This window comes from Molossus molossus, unplaced genomic scaffold (genome assembly GCF_014108415.1).
Source record: "Molossus molossus isolate mMolMol1 unplaced genomic scaffold, mMolMol1.p scaffold_m16_p_16, whole genome shotgun sequence".
Classification (NCBI taxonomy): Eukaryota; Metazoa; Chordata; class Mammalia; order Chiroptera; family Molossidae; genus Molossus; species Molossus molossus.
The window spans coordinates 63,135,230-63,155,243 of NW_023425351.1; the positions used below are offsets into that span (position 1 = coordinate 63,135,230).

Here is a 20,014-nt window from a genome sequence, read left to right on the forward strand (position 1 = left end):
TTTGACGAGGAATTAATTTCTGGAAGACAGAGGTGCTAGTGGTTTCCTGTCACCACTGGAAAATATGAAAGCATTACTCTGATTAATTTGATAAACCACATTGACTCATTTGAAATCCACCTAAAGAGATTGGTCTTTGATTAGTTCATTTCAGTGGATTTTGACAGTTTGAATATTGACTCATGTTAGCACTAAGTTTTGAAGGAAGCATCAGAGAAGGGCTGAATGGATGGCTTCTCTATTACAGTGTCATGTTCTGCCATGCTTCACACAGTGTCTGGCAAGTTTTGGTGGTACAGACAAGACCCATGGTATTATAACTGCTGTCACCATGTTACCTCTGGCTGTTCCCCAAATTGGAATAACCCATGAAAGGAAAGCAGTTTGATAACATGGAAGCCATCAAATTCAGCACAAAAGACACCTGAAGGTGATTTCAAAGGAAGCAGTTCAGCTATGTTTCAACAAAAAACAAGTACTGTGGGCGGTGCGACAAATAAATGTGGGGAGAGCAATACTTTGAAGAGAATACTCATGAGAAGGGCTGTTGCTAAATAAAATACATTTTTTTGTCCATCATTATCACACTTTATACCTGTACAGTTCATGTCTACCCTTTCCCTTATAGCTTTTCGATTTCTATTGTGCTTGAATAGAGTTCTTCTAGGATATATAAATAGCCTAAAAATTCTTAGAAACTTTTGTCATATGTATTTAAACCTGTAGTCTTGGACTTATTTTCCTATTTGATGTGAAATAAGGTCCATTTTGATAACCAGTAGTATTTGGATATAAATGCTAGCATATTTTCTCAATAACTCATTACCACTGAATGGAAGCATACATTTTGTCATACATTAAATTTTCCTCCATATTGAATTCATTTTCATATCCTTTGTTTTTCACTTATTTGTATTTATTCTTAGACCGTATTATTTCCATCATAGTGACTTAGAGTAACCCTTTTTTTTCCTTTATTGATTTTAGAGAGAGAGGAAATAAGAGGGAGAGAGAGATAGAAACATCCATGACAGAGAACATCGATTGGCTGCCTCCTGCATGCCCCCCACTGGGGATCGGGCCCACAACCTGGGCATGTGTCCTAACCGAGAATCGAACTGGCAACCTCTTGGTACATGGGTCGACACTCAACCACTGAGCCACACCGGCCGGACTAGAGTAACCGTTAATATTAGTTATAGCCAGGACTTCTTTGTGTCTTTTCTTGATAACTTTCTTGCTATTCCTAGTACTTTAAAAAATATATTTATTTTTTTTGAGTTGGCAATAATTATGATATAAAATTCTAACCTGTGAAATTCTAAATTGGGTGTCCCTAGCCACCCAATTTTTCTTTCAGCAGCCACTGTTAAGTTTTTTGTATATTCTTCCAAAAGTATACTAAGTACATAGGCATATATGTATATATCTCGTTTGTGTGGTTTTATTTTTATACAGATATGTAGTCTAGTTCATACTTTTAAAAAAACTTAATATATATTGGAGACTGTTCTATATCTCTTTATGTAGAGTTGCCTCATTCCTTTTGCCTAGATGTGAATTGTGTATTTCTAACCTCTCAGTGCTATGATTTCCTCATCTCTAAAACAGGGTACAGTATAGTATTGAACAATTCGTGGACTTAAGAGGATTCATTGAAATTGTATGTGTAAATGCCTGGCAGTAGCCTGGCACTTAGTAAGTGTTCAGTAAATGTTATTACTAATTATTATACAACTGATAGTGTAGGGAAATAATTGATTATGTCAAATACAGGAATTCTAAAATATTTCTAAAAAGAAACCTTGACCCGTAAAAGTACTTGGATGACTGGAAATGCGGGTAGCAATAAGAAAGTGATGTGCTCCAGATCTGAAGTGAATGGCCTGTCCTGAAATGTGCACTGTGGTTTTCTGCGGTGTCTTCATTTGGACCACTTGAATTTTGTCTTATTTCTGTCTTTTGGTTATAATTTAGGTTTGGGGTGCAGTTAGATGGTACTAAGGTCAGGGAACACAGGGGTACCCAAATTCTGCTATGGCCTAAGCCCTTTGCAGGCACAGAATGTTTTCAAGGGAATTGTGCCCACAGGGCAGGATGGCAAAGGGAAGTGTAGCACCTCTGTTATTGTGTGGCAGAGCTTAAATTGGATTAGAGCATCTGGACCCAAGAGGTGAAACAAATGAGTATGAATAAACTTTTAGGTGGAGAGTCAAGATTGGACAGTCTCTTGTGCTGCAGAAGGTCATGACCTTCTTCCCAGTGGGGAGGATGCAGAATAGAAAGCCCTAAAGAGCAAATTATACCAGTAATTGCTGGTAAAAGATAGGTGGCAGTCACAGATGAATTTCCCTTTGCTCTGGACGGAGTGGGGATGATGAGGGCAAGGCAGGGAGCCAATATTTTCATCCACCTGGGTTTTGTGTTGCCCAGAAAGTCATCCCTTTGCTTTTCTGCCTTAGCCCATTCCCCTCTGCTGGCTTCCCCATTCTGAAGCAGCCCAGTCCCCTCGCCTTCCCACCAAGCCCAAGTCCTCCAGCACTTCCTCTGCCTCTAGTGCTGAGAGGTCCCTGGGCAGTGATTACTCTCTGCAGGATTTATGCTCTGACGGCAGTCTTCTCTGTGTAGACAGGGTTGTATATGACTTTAACTTTGGGAGGTTTTTTAAATTAAAAAAATGTTTTTTGGTTCTTTATTGTTGAAATTATTATCGATACTCTTCCCCGCCCCCCATTGATCCCCTCCTTCCTGCTCCCATCCTGTTCCTGCTTTTCCCCACACTATTGTCTGTGTCCATTTGTTATGCATATATGCATATTAACTTCAGGAGTTTTAGAAAACTGGCTATTGAGTAAAATAAGTCAAAAGCTGAATTCAGCCTTTCAGTTAGAGGTTTCAGTTTTTGAATAGATATTTGAATTACACTTTCTTGTTTTATAAAATTGTAGTACTGAGAAAAGTCTATTTTTATTTTAGTTCCTCCTCTTGAAGGTTTCGTAATGAATCGAGTGCAAGGTGATTATTTTGAAACTCTCCTCTATAAGATATTTGTTTCAATTGATGAGCATACTAATGTTGCAGAGGTGAGTGTACCAACATCTTGTAAAAGAATTTAACATCAAGATTATATTTGTGTAAAGTAGGTAAAATTATTTGATGATATGGTTAAAATGTTTTAAAATTTTACACATGGATAGATCATGGACTGTTAATATACTTAAGTTATTCTTGAATAACTTTCTGCAAATATAAAAGTTGGTAAGTAACTTTTTTCAGGACCTTACAGTCTTGCACCTTGTAACAACATGAGAGAGGAACCCCATATATAACAGTGGTCCCATGAGATTATAATGGAGCTGAAAAATTTCTGTGGCCTAATGACATGGTAGCCTTCCTAAGGCCCTATGTGGCACAGTGGGTTACTGTTCTGTGCTGGTCTCAGTCTGTGGATAATAATACTGTCAGCTAGAAAAGCCTGGGGGCACACAACTGGGCCTGTGCGCTTGCCTTAGATTCTCCCCTTTCCAAACCAGTGTTACCACCGGACCTACCCTGTGGCTCTTAGTACAGCTTTGCAAGATGCCCTTCAGCAATATCCATTAGGAAACTGAAGAAAACAAGTTTCTCTCTTACAGGCCCTGGAGTGTACAAGGCACTTGCTATGGGGCAGGTCCAGGAAAAAACAAATAGCCCAAATGCTAGTTATTGATATTAAGATGTTCAAACCATGTAGCCCAGATGATCAGTTATGAATATCAAGATCTAAAACACAGGCGCCTCGAGGGTGGGGGTGGGGAGGCAGCCTGGCTCTTTATCCAGTCCTCTGGCTGGCGATGTGTGTATTCCAGATAGCCTTCCTTGAAGTGGACATCTCTGCAGTCAAAGCTTACACCAGGCACTTGAATTACAAATCAAAAAGCCAATTGTGGGGCTTAAATTATAATTACTCAGTTACTCACATGTTCACGGTGATGCTGGAGTAGACCCGCCTGCTGCGCTCAGGCAGTGGCAGAGTACAGCATGGGCGGTCACAGCGGGAGCGGGGCAGCTCGGTGCGGGAAGTGCCTCTGTGATGCCAGCACAGCCACGGGCAGTCTGGTGTCAGTTCTCAGAATGTACCCCAGTCTCTAAATGTCACGTGACTGTGTAGTAAAAAGGGCTGTAGACTATTGATAGCTGTAGGAACTTTCTTATTTTAAATGAGACGAAGGAATCTTAAATTGTTAAGGTCACTACTTGGATTCATACTACTTTAAACATCTTAGACATATGAAAAGAAGCAAATTCTGATTTCAAAATGTGTTCAGTTTTTCAATTTTTCATAATTTAATTTTTGCTGATTATGGTTAAAGTCTGTGACTGTTTAAAATGCTAATAATTCTAAGAATGTAAAATGGGTTTTTAATTTTATTTTCCAGCTTGCAAATGTCCTTGAGATAGACTTATCCCTGGTTAAGGTTTGTACTTTTTATACTCCTTTTAGTTACAGTGTAAATACTGAGTGGACTGTATTACTGGTTTCTCTCATAAGCTGCTGAGAAACAGAGGCAGTGAGACTCTGTTGGAGGAAGTGAGCACAGTAAAGGGGTGCTTACAGGATAGAAAAGAGCAAGGTCAGGACCCTGAATCAGTATTGCACCCATGGAGTGAAAGGGGGCACCCACACATCTGTGCAGAGCAGGAAACAGGCTACATCTGTGCAGAGCAGGAAACAGGCTGTCAATGTATAATGAGATAATTAAAGCAAGGGGGTGAACTTCTCCTACGTATGGAGTTCTAAGGGGAATAATAGGCCTACTGAAAATGTTTATTTCCGCTTCTGGGGTGAAATGTTCGAGGATTGCTATAGGTGTAGTCTGTGGTAATACGTTGTCTACAAAGGTTCTGATGTCTGGTTTATTTCAAATGCTCATTTCCGGTATATTTCTTCCAGAATGCTGTTTCAATGTATTGCCGATTGGGCTTTGCCCATAAGAAGGGACAAGTAATAAATCTGGAGCAACTTCATTCATCGTGGAGAAATGTTCCATCTATAAACAGATTAAAGTAAATAATTTATTTAGTATGTGATATTAGAATTTTCTTTAAAAAAATATATAGTTTTACATATAAAACTTTTACTTCTTCACCCTGTCATTTGAGGTAACCCTTTATATTAGTGTTTTGTTTTTAAATATTCTTACTGATTTTCAGAGAGAGAAAAAAACATTGATATGAGAGCATAACATCCATCAGCTGCCTCCTGCACGCCCCCTATCAGGGATTGAGCCTGCAACCCGGGCGTGTGCCCTGACAGGAATCAAACTGGCAGCCCTTTGGTGCATGGGATGATGCTCAACCCACTGAGGCACACTGGCCAGGGCCATTAGTGGTTTATAAAAAAAATTTGGTGTGTGGGTGATGAATCTTCTGTAGAATCTGAGGAAAACTCAGAACCCTCTCCCCAGTAAAAAGCATGAGCAATATTTCACATATGATTTTAAAGGGTTTTCGAATTCCTTGAAGCCTACCCACGGGTCTTGGTTAAGAACCCTTGCTCTATGAGGGCATGACATTTGGGGGCTGCATCTCAATTTCATGCTTGCATATGACTTGATTTAGATGGAGTTTATAATTTAAGTACTGACTTCATTAGCTACTTTTATATATGATCATTTACATGATTTTTAAAAAGTGAATGATTTCTTCATTAATAGGAGTACTTTAGATCCACAAAAGATGCTCCTGTCCTGGGATGGCGGGGAAAGCAGGAGTCCCATACAAGAAGCTTCGTCGGCTACTGACACCGATACAAACAGTCAGGAAGATGCAGGTTAGCAGTTCCTCAGTTGGATTTGGAGTTCTCTACATGTGTCTGCACCTGCACTCACACAGGGAACTCTCTAGACTTAGTTATTTCATGGTTTTGTTCTAGATTTCACTCACTCAGTGTTCAGTCTTTGAGTATACTTTCCAATATGTTGGGCACCGTGCTATGTCTCAAGAGTATAAAATTGACAAGAATATGGTACCTTCCTTCTAAGAGTAAACTCTAGGGAGAGAGAAGGCAGTGTAACCACAGAAACCACAGCAGTGTGGGAAATGTTACAGTGCTTGTAGGAGCAAAGAGGAAAGAGCCCCCTTACTGCCTAGAGGGGTGCGGGAAGCCCTCAGGGAGAAGAGGACGTGGGCTAAGAGTGAGGAAGAGCTGGCTAGCTGGTCAGTGGGGGAAGGCTGAGCACGGAGGGAGGCGGAGCATAGTGATGAGGAGGCCGCACGTGGTTTCATGTTCAGGGGGAGGAGCACAGCCCGGCTCCCAGTTCTTCCCCAAGTGGCCCTGTTACCTAAGCCAGGTGACTTGTTAGGCTCGTTAGTCTTATTGATCTGACTGGTTATCAAGTCTTGGTTCATTATTACTTTTCAAGAAATTTACTACAAAAGTGAGTGCCTTTAAAATATTTTTAAAAAGATGTTTTTATTGATTTTTTTTTAAAAAGAGGAAGGGAGAGAGAGATAGAAACATCTATCAGCTGCCTCCTGCACGCCCCCTACTGGGGATCAATCCCACAATTCAAGCCTGTGCCCTGACTGGGAATCTAACCGGGACCTCTCAGTCCATGGGATGATGCTGAATCATTGAGCCATGCTGACTGGGCAATATTTTTTTAAAAACTTTATGTTGGAGATAATACTGGGACCTCTTATGTTGATAATATTGCTTATATACTTTATGATTATTTAAGTCAAAATGATAAGCAAATCATAAGCAAAGAATACTTTTCTTTTACTTCATTTTAAATTACGATTTTTTTCCAGCTGACACAGCCAGTGTAAGCAGTTTAAGTTTGTCTACAGGATATACAAAGCGTATTGCATTTCTGTTTGACTCAACTCTCACTGCCTTTTTAATGATGGGAAATCTTTCACCAGTAAGTCAAATTCTTATTTAAATATAAAAATGTATAAAATAAAGATTAGATATAAAATAATTCAGTGCTGTGTATTTTTTTATTAAGTACTAGATTTATTCTTGAAAACATAACTGCCTTTGTTTATATTCCTTAGAGGAATATAGTAACTTTTTAAAAAAATCCTCAACCAAGGATATTTTTTTCCATTTATCTTAGATGGGGGCAGGGTGGGGGGTGGAGGCATAGAGAGAGAGAAACATCTACTGGTTGCTTCCCGCATAACCCCAAATCGGCCAGGGACGAACGCAATAGAGGTACATGCCATTGGCTGGAATCGGACTCACGACTCATTGGTCCTCGGGCTGACACTCTAACCGCCGAGCCAAACTGGCCAGGGAAGTAACTTTTTATTGATGGTTCCTTTTGTGATTAGAAGAATCAGCTTCTCACCTCCCCCACCCATAAGTTTAAATATATTGGAAAGAATAATATAAATATAAGATGCTATGCTCAGCATAAAAAGGGAAAACTAGAATTTGAATGACTTGTATAAGGCACTAAGATACATTTTAGTGTTTTTATTTTTGCCTTTTTATGACAGAACTTGAAAAGCCATGCAGTCACCATGTTCGAAGTTGGCAAGCTCTCCGATGAGTCTCTGGACAGCTTTCTTATCGAACTGGAAAAGGTAAATCTAGGTTGCTTATTATGGGCTCTCAGGGCACTTGGAACCTTTTCTTGTTTGATAAAACATCAGTCATTGATTTCTGTAGATTTTTGGTATATTCTTGCTCGTTTCTACCTCATTTCTACCTGAACACCGTGGTAGTCAGTTAGATGTAAACATAATGAGTAGATGAATGAATTTTGTGATTTTAAAAATGATTTGTCTATCTCATCTAACTCAGCATAATTTGATATAAGGAAGAAATTTGGTATAAAAATGTTAGTCGTGTAAATTTTTAAATTGCATTTTTCTAAAATAGCCCGTATGTATGTACGTGTGAGTCTCTAAGACCTCCTCTTTTTTTTTTTTATCCTCACCCGAGGATATTTTTCCATTTTTTGTACAGATAGAGTGGGAGGGAGAGAGAGGAAGGGAGAGAGAGTGAGAAACATCGACGTGAAGGGACACATCGAGTGGCTGCCACCCGCACGACCAACCAGGGCCGGGGACAAACTGCAACCGAAGTATGTGCCCTTAGCGGGAACCGAACCCGGGTCTCTCCGGACCGCAGGCCGACGCTCTAACCGCTGAGCCAAACTGGCCAGGGCTAAGACCTCTTAAACAGTTTCATTTGAAGTTTTCGTTCCACCTATCTTAAATCTGGAACAGTGTCCCTGGGTATCATTTTATGTCCACTGTCAACTTGAAGGCTCTTGAAGACTTCAGCCATACAGGGTGGGGCAAAAGTAGGCTTACAGTTGTTTGTGTGCCAAATAATACAGTAATTAATAACTAATGGTACAAGAATAAACTTGGTGTTTCATGTACTTAGGACTGTATACCTACTTTAGTACGCCCTGTATTTGCTCTTAACCACCTTTTTCCCTGTGAGGCAGCCCTAGTTTCCTTTAGCTCTAAATCTCGATTGCCTTGTGAGTGTTTTTGTGCCCTGAATACTCATTCTGTCCTCTGCTCTTTATGCAAACAGCTGTGTGCCTAATGTGTTTCTTGACTAGTAATTGTGGTACCTTTTGTGCTTTAGTGATGAACGCTGTGTATTAAATGGTCTTTTTAGAAAATTGTTGATGATTTTGTAAGTTCCTTTATATCCTTTTTTTTTATATATAGCAAAATTCACTCTGTAGTGTACAGTTTTTTGAGCTTGTTTCCAGTTTTGTGGTATAATGGATATAAACGTATGTGTGAACGTAAGTTTCCATGTCTCTTAATTAGACATCAGAAAAAGGGATTGCTGGGTTACGTGTCACTTACATGTTTACCTTGACTAGCAATTCCCAGAATATTTTCCACGGTTGCTGTTCTCTTTTTGCGTTGAAGCCAGCAGTACATGAGTTCAGGTTGCACTGTGTCTGCTGTGTGGGTATCTTTGATTTGAGGTTTCTCTGGGTATGCAGAGGTATTTTATTGTAGTTTTAGTTTGCATTTCCTAATGACTAATGATATTGAGCACCCAAATTTGTTATTTTTCTTCCATATTTACGTTTGATATTAACATTATTAGTATAGATGCTAGTATATGCCCTCTGTCTATCTCGTTGGTGAAGTGTTTTCACATGGTTTGCGTATTTTATTGGGCTATTTGCTTTTCTTATTACGTTTTTAGTGAACCATGTATGTTTCAGGTGCAAATCCTTTTCAGGTTTGTCTTATGCCAAAATTTTCTCCAGTCTGTGACTTGTTTTTTCAGATTGGGTATGCTGTATTGTAGAATTGTACACCTAAATCCTGTATCTTTTTTTTTTTTTCTCTTAATCCTCACCCGAGGACATTTTTCCATTTTTTGTTCAGATAGAGTGGGAAGGAAAGGGAGGGAGAGAAACATTGACGTGAAAGGGACACATCGAGTGGCTGCCTCCTGCACTATCCAGCCAGGGCCGGGGACAAACTGCAACTGAGGTCCTTGCCCTTAGTGGGAACTGAACCCGGGTCTCTCTAGATGGCAGACCGATGCTCTAACCACCGAACCATACCAGCCAGGGCTAAATCCTGTATCTTAAAAAAAGACTTCCCATAACATTTTTTCATTGCTCCTTCTCCATAGAATTTTTTTACTTTTTTAGCATAGAAATAGATTTGAGATTAATTCTTGTTATTAATAGGTCTCTTTTAGTTCTAAATGTCCTTTATTTCCTAAATACCTTTTACATCTTATTAACCCTGTTTCTTATGTATCATCTTTTGCTAATACATTTTTATTATATTCTTGTACATTTTAAGTTCTGTTTTCCTGATTTTTATGTTTCTTACCTCAACTAATCTTTTATCCAATATAGCAAATTGGAAAGTCACTTTTACTCTTTACATATCTATATTCTTTCTTACCACAGTCTTTCTTGGGAAAGCCTATTAGTGTGACGTTTAGTTTTTAAAAATAGTTTCTTAGCTATTTTTTAAGAAGTCTCATCTTGCTTAAATTTAATTGGTTGATCTTATTTAATGCAAATCTAATTTAGTTATTTCTTTCTGTAGATCTGTTCTTACATGTTCTGTGTTGTTTCTGGGATGTATGTGTTTTTACATATTAAGCACAGGGTCAGAAGAACATGCATTAAAATGTAAGCCCCGTGAAGGCCAGGGTTTTGTTCAGGACTCTATCCTCACATCCTAGACAGGTAACAGCACATAGCACTTCAGTGGGACTCGGTAAATCCTTGTTGAATAAATTTAAGCTGTGTTTTCAGCAATGGTCAGTAGCTATCTTGAGTCACATACTTTATCGTCCCTTGTAACCAGTGATACAAAATTGTGAAGAGGGTGGTGAGAATTAGATGCATAGTTGGTGACGTTTAGATTGCAGTGCTTTACTGGATGAAGCAGAGTATAGATCTTAGAGGTTTTTAAGCACCCTATTGGAATCATACATGGGATATATAATTTGTATAATGGTATGATTTAACATTATTTGGTTGCTAAAATTGTTAGTTTTATTTGTTAGGGTAATTCCTATTCTCTTCAAAGATGTGGTCAAATGGAAAATCAGTAGAGATTGAGGTTAATATTTGTATCAATATTGCCTGGGCAAATTTTTAATAGGATTTTTAATAATGTCTTAGTATCTCTACTCTATGGTTACATACTAGAATGAATGGCACAAGAGTGGTATTTGATGGGAAATTTATTTTCTCTTGATTCAGGTTCAGAGCACTGGTGAAGGAGAAGCACAGAGATACTTTGACCATGCACTTACTCTGAGAAACACAATACTGTTTCTTCGTCACAATAAAGATCTAGTTGCACAAACTGCACAGCCTGACCAGCCCAATTATGGTATGAGATAGATATACACTTGATTTTGAAGATGTGATGCTGCAGAACTTCTTTCTAAGAAATTAAATAGGTCACGCTCACTTATTTAATACATTTTGTGTGAACATATTGCATTTCTAGCCAGAGGCTTGTTTTGTAAATTTCTTTGCTTGTCAACTGTTTCTTACCTTATTTTACTATTTCTCCTCTTATGTGCCACTGACATTTGTAGTATTTAAATCTGATTAGTACCTACAAGGCGGGTTGGAGTGTTAATTTGTTTAAGTAGCTAGATGGAATTTAGAATAGGCACTAGTTCTGAGGGATGAACAGATAGCCAACATTTAGTTAATGTAAGAAGCATAAATTTTCAAGAATGAAAGATTTCATTACATCATAAACAGGAGTTTCCTATTCAAATGCTGCTGGAATATTATTTACCAAAGTATTTTACTTTAAAAAATAGACAAGGGAACAGATAACCTCTATTTAAAGAGTAAAAGAAAGTAGTGCAGTTTTAATCTGTTGGCGAACGCCCATGTAGCTGTTGCCTTTGGGTGCACTCAGTTTTGTGACAGGGAGGGAGAGCCCAAACTTGAGTTGAACTGATGGTGTCGGAATTTCCGATTCTGATTCTGTAGGTTCTGGGTTGTGGAATGGCACCAGGAATGTGTGTTGTTTAATAGATGGAATGGCTTGAGCACCTGGGTAAGAGCATTTGGCTCAAGTCCTCGGACATTCATAAGAGATGCATCTTAGGACTTCGTGAATTCTTCGCACCATTGGAACATTTAATTTCACTCATTCTTTCTAATCCGTAACCTTATTTTTTGTCTTTTATGACATTTCTGTTTTTTTGAGAACATAGTCCCTTTCTGTTGGTTTTGCTAGAAAGTTTCTCACCTTGGTTGTATGTGATATAGTTAGTTTCAGGTTATACATTTGCATCTAGACTATTATGTGAGGGAATGCCATTTGGAGGCATATGATTTCCACCTGCTCCCCACGGATGATGTTAATTTTGATAACCCAGTTAATGTGTTTTCTGCTTTCTGTGTTGCACGGTTAACTATTCTTTCCCCACCCAACCCAGCAACTAGTAAGCAAGCTGTGGGTAGATGCTTTAAGACGATGCAGATAGCCTATGCCTGTCAGTGTTTCCTCCTAGATTCTGATCCATTGATGATTCTTGCCTGGACAATTCTTTATTTTTTCCAACTCCAGCACTTCTTCCATTTGACAGTTAAGACTGGGCATTCTTTTTATTCTCAGTACGGATTTGTGAATTCTTATTTTTTTTCAGTGGTTTATAATTAGTCATTCCTGTCTCTTAATTATTTTATGCTACAGTTGTCTCAGATTTTGCCAGTGGGATTTCCTTCAAGCTGGCTCCTGTCTCCTTGTGCCATGCCTCTATCTTAAAAAAATTTTTTGAGCAGTTTTTTACTTTCTGGCAAAACCGTCTTTTCTTGTACTTCTGCCCAGCCTTGGAGTCAGTCTTTTTTAAAATTTTAAACGGAACATATGGTATTAAGCTTAGGCCTTGGCCCTAGTTGTGCTCAGGCCTTCTAGGCCCTTTCAGCAGGCCATGTATTGTTTTAGATGCAGCTCGCTTGACAGAGGAAATGAAGTTTCTTTCAACCTTACATACCTCTTTAGAGAGTAAGTAGGATTGGTGTTTTCTAGAAGAGTTAAGAATGGGAACCTTAGATCTGTTGCACGCTGAGTGAATCCATGCTTTACGGAGCAGCAGTCCAGGCGCACGTTTCTAAGTGTGGAACTTTGGCTCCTAGGCCACAGTCAGAACCTGGGGGAGGGAAGAACACAGCTTTCCTGTGGCACTGGGGCAGAGAGGACGAAAGGTAAAGCAAGTACTTTTTTTTTAATCCTCACCTGAGGATATTTTTCCATTTATCTTGAGAGAGAGAGAGAGAGAGAGAAAGCAACATCGATGTGAGAGAGACACATCAATTGGTTGCCTCCTGCATGACCCTGACCAGGGCCAGGGATCGAACCACAACCGAGGTATATGCCCTTAACCGGAATCGAACCTATGACTTTGATCTGCGGGCCAACGCTCTAACCTCTGAGCCAAACCAGCCAGGGCACAAGACTTTTTTAAAAGTAAAAGATAGTTTATGCCCTGGCCGGTTTGGCTCAGCGGTTGGAGCGTCGGCCTGCAGTACAGAGAGACCCGGGTTCGGTTCCCGTTAAGGGCACGTACCTCGGTTGCAGTTTGTCCCCGGCCCAGGTTGGTCGTGCGGGTGGCAGCCACTCGATGTGTTCCTTTCACATTGATGTTTCTCTCTCTCTCTCTGTTCCTCTCTCTCCCTCCCACTCTATCTGAACAAAAAATGGAAAAATGTCTTCGGGTGAGATAAAAAAATAATAATAAAAAATAAAAAAATAAAAGTAAAAGATAGTTTAAACCTGTTAACCGAGCAGGTCGTATAAATACGTCAAACGTTGCATACAGTGAAAAGGGAATTTCCCAGTTAACAGGTTAAAGAAATACCAGAAGACAGTTGTCTTTTTAGACCAGGAATAAACACTATTAGCTTTAAATCTTAAAAGTATCTTCTTAGTGGTTCCTTAGGAAATTTGGTTCTTTCAATATTCTACCTTGAGAAATAATTTAAAATCTACAAGTAGTTAATCACTATTTTGTCTGGGACATTTTTGTTTGTACTGTCAGTCTCTCATTCTCTGTGTATGCCTGGTCCCAATTCAGGATTCCCTCTGGATCTCCTACGCTGTGAAAGCCTTCTCGGTTTGGACCCTGCAACTTGCAGCCGAGTTCTAAACAAAAACTACACACTGCTTGTCTCCATGGCTCCTCTCACCAATGAGATTCGGCCTGTCAGCAGCTGCACCCCTCAGGTAGGGACCCACCGGAAGAAGGCTGGTGCTTCATTCCATCCTTCCTCGTGCTGACTAGGAGAGGGTGAGCAGTCCTCTCGGGTCAGTTCTCGGTTTTCAGATACCAGATCCAAAGCACTGACTTAGGAAGGAGCTGTGTGTTTTATGCTGTTGTAAGATGTTACATTCAATCTGTGAGGTATAATTGCTGCATTTTATTGGTGTATCGTCTAGTGATTTGCGACACAGCAGTTTAAAGTTTTCTTTTTAAATGCAGTCTTTTAAAGAGAACATTTTTGGATGCTGTAAGAGGGGAGTCTGGATTGCCTTGAGGGAAAGATAAATTTAATTAGGAAAAATGAATGTTTTAGAAACCGAAAAGAAAAGATTATACTAGAAAGGAGGTAGAATTCTGGTTATCTTTAAAATGTATTTGTGATAATGACTCTGGTTTTAACTTTTTAAAAATATAGCAGTCTGTTGATCTGTGTACTTAGCAAGGACGTTGTGGTCTGTGCTATTTTCAGAGTCGGGATTATGTTGCTCTTTTTCAGGGTTATATCCTGCTTGGTTTCCTAGATGTGCAAGGTTTAATGGTGTAGAAGCAAGGAAGGGATTCTTGTAGACGGGTGACTTTGTTGCCTGTGCTGATCTAGCTGCCTCAGTGAGCCACCCTCCCCCCACATGCATCCTCTATTCAACTAGAGTGGTTGTAGGTTTGCATTTACCAAACTTTTCTTGTAATTCTTTGTGTGCCCCTTCAGTTCCATCCCACTACAAACTTCTATTCTGTAACACAACCTCTAGGCATAGTAAGAATTCTTGAACTGTAAATGAATGGGAGGACAGGCCCTTTTGGGAGAAATTGCATGTGATTAATAATAATAACAAACACTGTGATATAGAGCTTACCATATACCAGGTACTATTTTAAACATTTTTGAACAACCCTACTACATCCCTTTGAGGTAGATATTTTACTGCTACCTTACAAAAGAGCAACACGAGGGCACAGAGAGCTTAAGTAACCTTAAAGGAGATAGACTGAGGGGATGAAGCCCAGATGTAAACCTCGGTGGTCTGCTTCAGCATCTATTTCCTTAATTGCAGTGCTGAGGCGTGTTTTCTTAGTTCCAGCATAAAATTGTAACTATTTGAACAGAGCATTTAACAGTTATTTTCATGAGTATAATAGCAATGAACATTTGTATCAGGCATTAGCTGTTAATAAAACTACACTTGGCCACTTGTGAAATTTGGCTTTTTTAGACAAGTATTATAACTTTACCTTATTTACTTTATGATTACAGCATATTGGACCAGCTATCCCAGAAGTCAGTTCTGTCTGGTTTAAACTGTACATTTACCACGTCACTGGGCAGGGACCACCATCTCTTTTGCTGTCCAAAGGTACAAGACTTCGAAAACTGCCAGATATTTTCCAGGTGTGTTGTATGAGATTTATTTGTTTTAATTATTTTTGAGGAAGGTAGAAATTGGTAAGTGGTATTATAGATAAATTTCTTAAATTTTTTTTCATATTTCTAAACACCATTTTATCTTTTATTAATTTCTTTCCCATAGGGTTATGATCGATTATTAATAACGTCTTGGGGTCATGATCCTGGGGTAGTCCCTACATCAAATGTGCTCACAATGTTGAATGATGCTTTAACACATTCGGCGGTTTTGATTCAGGTACAGTTACTTTATTTGAATCAATCCATTTTGGACTTTGAAAAGATTTTAATTTGTGTATCTTTGTGCTGAGTCGCAATCAGATGGCAGTAATTCGAGATTTGTAAAGCCGGAACGTAAGAAATCAGACCCGGGTCGCAGTCCTGGCCTTTGGCGGTGCGCAAGTGGTGGGCTGTGTGGACTCCGAGGGTAGGCCCGGCTTGGCGTTCCGCCCGTTGTCACCCCTGTGGCTGCATTGGTTTTCCTTCTGGGAATAGCTTTATGGAGATATAATTCATGCAGCATACAGTTTATCAATTTAAAGTGTACAGTTTTCTTTTAAGCATACATTAGTTCCTCTTATTTGTGGTTTTAATCTGTGGTTTCAGTTACCCATGGTCCACCGTGGTCTGAAAATATTAAATAGAAAATTCCAGAAATAAATAATTCACAGATTTAAATTATATACCAAGGGTAGCATGATGAAATCTCTAGTCATCCCATCCTGCTCTGTCCGTCATGGGGTGAATCTTCCCTTTGTCCAGCGTATCCACACTTGTATGTGCTTCCTACCTGTTAGTACTCAGCCATCTTGGTTATCAGATTGGCAATGAGAGAGGGAGAGAGATAACATTCATGTAACTTTTATTTCAGTATATTGTTATAATTGTATTTTGTTATTAGTTACTGTTGTTAATCTCTTACTGGGCCTAATTTATAAATTTAACTCTATTGTAGGTATGTATGTATATATAGGGAAAAACATAGTATATGTAGGGTTTGGTTCCATCCTTGGTTTCAGGTATCCTCTCGTGGTCTTGGGATGCATCCCCCATGGCTAAGGGCAGACTACTGTAGTCACAGATATTTGCAGCCAGCACCATACTCAATTCTAGAACAATTTCATCACCTCAAGAAGAAATCCTGCACCTTAGTTCCCGTTCCGCTCTTCTCCCAGTCCCCCAGCCCTGAACAGGACTAATCTGCTTGCTCTCTCCCTAGAATGCCTGTTCCGGGCATTCCATATACATGAAATTATATAATATGTGGCCTTGTGACCGACCTTGTTTACTTGGCAAATGTTTTTAAGGTTTATCATGTTTTAGCATGTATCATACTGTATTCCTTTTTATGGCCGAATAATAGTCCCTTCTATGAATATACCACATTTTGTTGGTTCATTTATTGCTGATGGGTATTTGGGTTGTTTCCACCTTTTAGCTATTACGAATCATAATAACCACTGTTATAAACTTTCATATACAAATTTTTGTGTGAACATGTCATTTCTCTTGGGTATATGTCTAGGAGTGGAAATGCTAGGTCAAATGATAACTCTTACGTCTAATTGTTTAAGGAACTTTCAGGCTGTTTTCCAAAGTGGCTGCACCATTTTACATTCCCACCAATACTTGGTATTTCCTGACTATTACAGCCAACCTAGTGGGTGTGTAGTGGTTATCTCACCGTGGGGGTAGATGACATGTTGTGTTGTGGGCACGTCGAGTATAAAGTGTCTGGGAACTTTGGGTGGTAGAGAAATCGAGTAGGTAATTGAAAGTACTGTGAAATTTAAATGAGAGATTGAACAGGAGAAATTGATTTGAGTGTCGGCATCAGTATGTAGATGGCTGAAAACCACGAGAGAGGATGCATTCGTCCACCCTCCCCTTCCCCCAGGAAAAGCATGGAGCAGGGGTAATAGTGGGAAATATCGTAATGGAAGGGGTTAGACATGGACCTGCTTAAGTGTAGGTCTTGATTCCAACACTTATTAGTAATCTTGGGCTAGTTAAATAACCTTCTTGAACTTTGGTGACTTCGCCTGCCAAATGGAGATGATAAAAGTTTCATTGTAAGGTTGCTGAAAAGAATGACGGACATGGAGAATCTGCATAAAATGCTTAGTCCTATATTTAATACATAAGATCTCAAAAAATCGTAGCTCTGGTGGTCATGGGAGTAGTAGAGAGAGGGAGAGCATTTTAAAGTGTTTGTTAAGGAATTTTGCTTTTGCTAAAAAGGAATGTTTCCTTTAATTATGTTCTGTGGAAAAAATTTACTTCACTGTAACTTACAACCTAACAAAATTAAGATTTTAATTAAAACCGTGCTTTTATTATAAAAGGGTTTAAATCATAAATGTATCAGTGAAATAGAAGCAGGGTGACAGAAATATATTCAAATTGTTATATGAACAAACTAAATGAGTGATTTTTCTCTGAAATTATTTTTCTTTTATATCACAGTGTCTCTTGAATTTGAATGATGTATGGATCTTTTTCATAGGGAAAAAGTATAACTCCCATGTTAAATTTTCTGTTGTAATGAAACTAAATACACATAAACATGAGCTTAAATTTTTCATGCTTATTATTCTTGCATAACTGTAAATCCAAAACAAATTTAGAGGTTAAATACAAAAAACGTTAAAACTGACAAAATTTAAATGAGGAACGTGAATTGAATGTAATGGATGAAACTAAATTATTATTTGTAACATTGGAGTGAGGTAGTTGTACGCAGATATTTTTTAATTTAATTTTTGAATTGATAACATATTCACATGATTCAAAAATAAAACGCTATTGAAGGATGCACAGAGAGATCACTGCCCGGCTCCCACTGCCACGCCCATCTCTGTCCAGATCAGAGCACCACATGCCTTGGTCCCTCCGTCTGGTAGAGTCCTTAGTGCAGGAGCAGGTGTGGGCACACGGACACACCCCGCACTTTTCCACTGGCACTGGAGGTCTTGCCATTTCAGTCTGTAGAGAGCTTTCTCTTCCTTTTTTTTTTGCAGCTGAAAATACAGACATTAATTTATTTCACCATTCCCCTATTGACGGGCATTTTGATTGCTTCCAGTTATATATTATTATGATATTGCAACAAGTCATTTTGAATATATGTCATACAGTGAAGGTTTTTGAGTTTCCCACTTCTAGTCCATGGTATACCAGGTGCTTATGGGGATTTTCAGCAGTTCTGTCTCAGAACTAACTGTGCCTGTGCACTTGATCTCACTCAGTCTCTACTTGGCTGACACCCAATTTACCTGTTAAATTAGCCTCCTTTTAAAAATTTAGCCCATACACTCAATTTGAGATACATTACCTTGTAGGTTCATATATACTTAAGATTGTCTTTGCTTGCTGGAGAAAAACAGAAAATTGTCTAAAGCACTTTGATGGAGTATTAATGTGGAATATGTCAGCACGTGGTCCAATCTTATTTAGAACTTGCATAACTTGTTGGAAATGTAGGATTCTCATATACCTTCAAATTGTGTTCACGTTTAGGGACATGGTTTGCACGGGACAGGAGAAACTGTCCACATACCGTTTCCATTTGATGAGACAGAACTACAAGGAGGTACCTCACTTCTGATTTATATCCGTTTGACGTCTTTATCGTTAATCTTTGTCACCAGTTTAGTGGAAAACATAGCAGGAAGCAAATGCTTAAAATTTTGAAGTTTTAGGGTCTTGCCATTCTGTTTTTAAAGAGTATTGTCCAAAGGTAGTTTTCTGTCGTGTGCTTTTTCTACAAAGAATTGCTAGAGTAAGACTTACTTGGGACCTTTGGAAGAATACGATTCTGTCTTGGAGATGAAGAGAGTAAGGAGTATTATCTGCCCAGATGGACAGTAGGTGTTGTGTGTTTAGTCTCTTAGTTTCCTTTTATTGATTATTTTTTGAAGCAAGCCATAGGGAAGATTTTATGCTTTGATTTTTTTCCTCCCCTAATGTTACACACTGGTTTTCTTTCAGGGGCTTTTAGTTACTGTAGAAACAGGTGCTAATGAATGTTTGTATCCTACTTCACAGTTTACAGAGCACTTACTATTTCTTGTTTCAGCAGTTGTTTTTTATTGTTTAATTTCATTGTTGCTGATGAGAAGATTTGCGTAGATTGCAGTTTGATCTAAATTAAGCTAGTTAGAACCAAGGGGAAAAGCCCTGTTTAATGTTACATCTTTCTAGAGTTGGATGTGCAGGCTAGTATTTGATAAAGTTACAGAGAATTTCTGTAACAGCCAGCTCATTCTTCCTCTGGTCCAATAGAGGATACCTTTTCTCTGTTGACTATTAAGAAAATATATATTAAAAAGAAAAATACTATCTGGTTAAAACTTAACATATATTTACATAGCACTTGTGTTTCCTGCTCCATGCAAAACTGCTCTTCTATAATCTGTTTTTCTGTGAATTTGAGCCATATTGTATGGAGTTCAAGAGAGCAGTGAATGGTTCAAGGATTTTAACCCAAGTTCATTCATGTAAGAACTCACTGTCCTTTCAAAATGTTCGTCACCACTGTCTCCACCCCCCAGAGGAGGGGAAGGTGGAAGATTTTTACACGGTTAGACTTTCCTTTTCACATGGTTAGACTGCAGAAGCCTCACATTTGAAATTAAGTGCTCTCTTTTGGCTGTTGTGAATAAATGTGTACAAAATGTGGAGGTGAGTGTTTTTTTCCTTCAAAAAACAGCCACTTTTCAGAAATAAGTATTTGTCTGCAACTCTGCTGTTTAATCCTCTGATACTTTATAAGTTCTGTGGGGAAAAAATAATTGTTCATCTGAAGATACAGGGTAGTGACAAGAGTTAAAATGTCAAGAACTGATTGATAGATCTCTTACCTTGGGAGA

At 38.8% G+C, this 20,014-nt stretch overlaps 1 protein-coding gene across 5 annotated transcripts in view; it reads left to right on the forward strand.

The window, feature by feature from the left end:
- The window catches only part of FAM91A1 (family with sequence similarity 91 member A1), a 45,121-nt gene that overhangs the window by 15,414 nt on the left and 9,693 nt on the right, over positions 1-20,014 (forward strand). For 4 of the 5 annotated variants that reach the window (XM_036263861.1, XM_036263863.1, XM_036263862.1 and 1 more), the window contains 11 exons: positions 2,977-3,083; positions 4,419-4,457; positions 4,934-5,046; positions 5,697-5,812; positions 6,796-6,908; positions 7,492-7,578; positions 10,713-10,845; positions 13,556-13,704; positions 14,994-15,128; positions 15,268-15,381; positions 18,663-18,735. In XM_036263861.1, the coding sequence (XP_036119754.1) occupies positions 2,977-3,083; positions 4,419-4,457; positions 4,934-5,046; positions 5,697-5,812; positions 6,796-6,908; positions 7,492-7,578; positions 10,713-10,845; positions 13,556-13,704; positions 14,994-15,128; positions 15,268-15,381; positions 18,663-18,735 (1,179 nt within the window). Of the gene's footprint in view, positions 1-331; positions 431-2,976; positions 3,084-4,418; positions 4,458-4,933; positions 5,047-5,696; positions 5,813-6,795; positions 6,909-7,491; positions 7,579-10,712; positions 10,846-13,555; positions 13,705-14,993; positions 15,129-15,267; positions 15,382-18,662; positions 18,736-20,014 lie in introns of those variants that run through there. The other variant, XM_036263865.1, reaches the window with a different exon arrangement.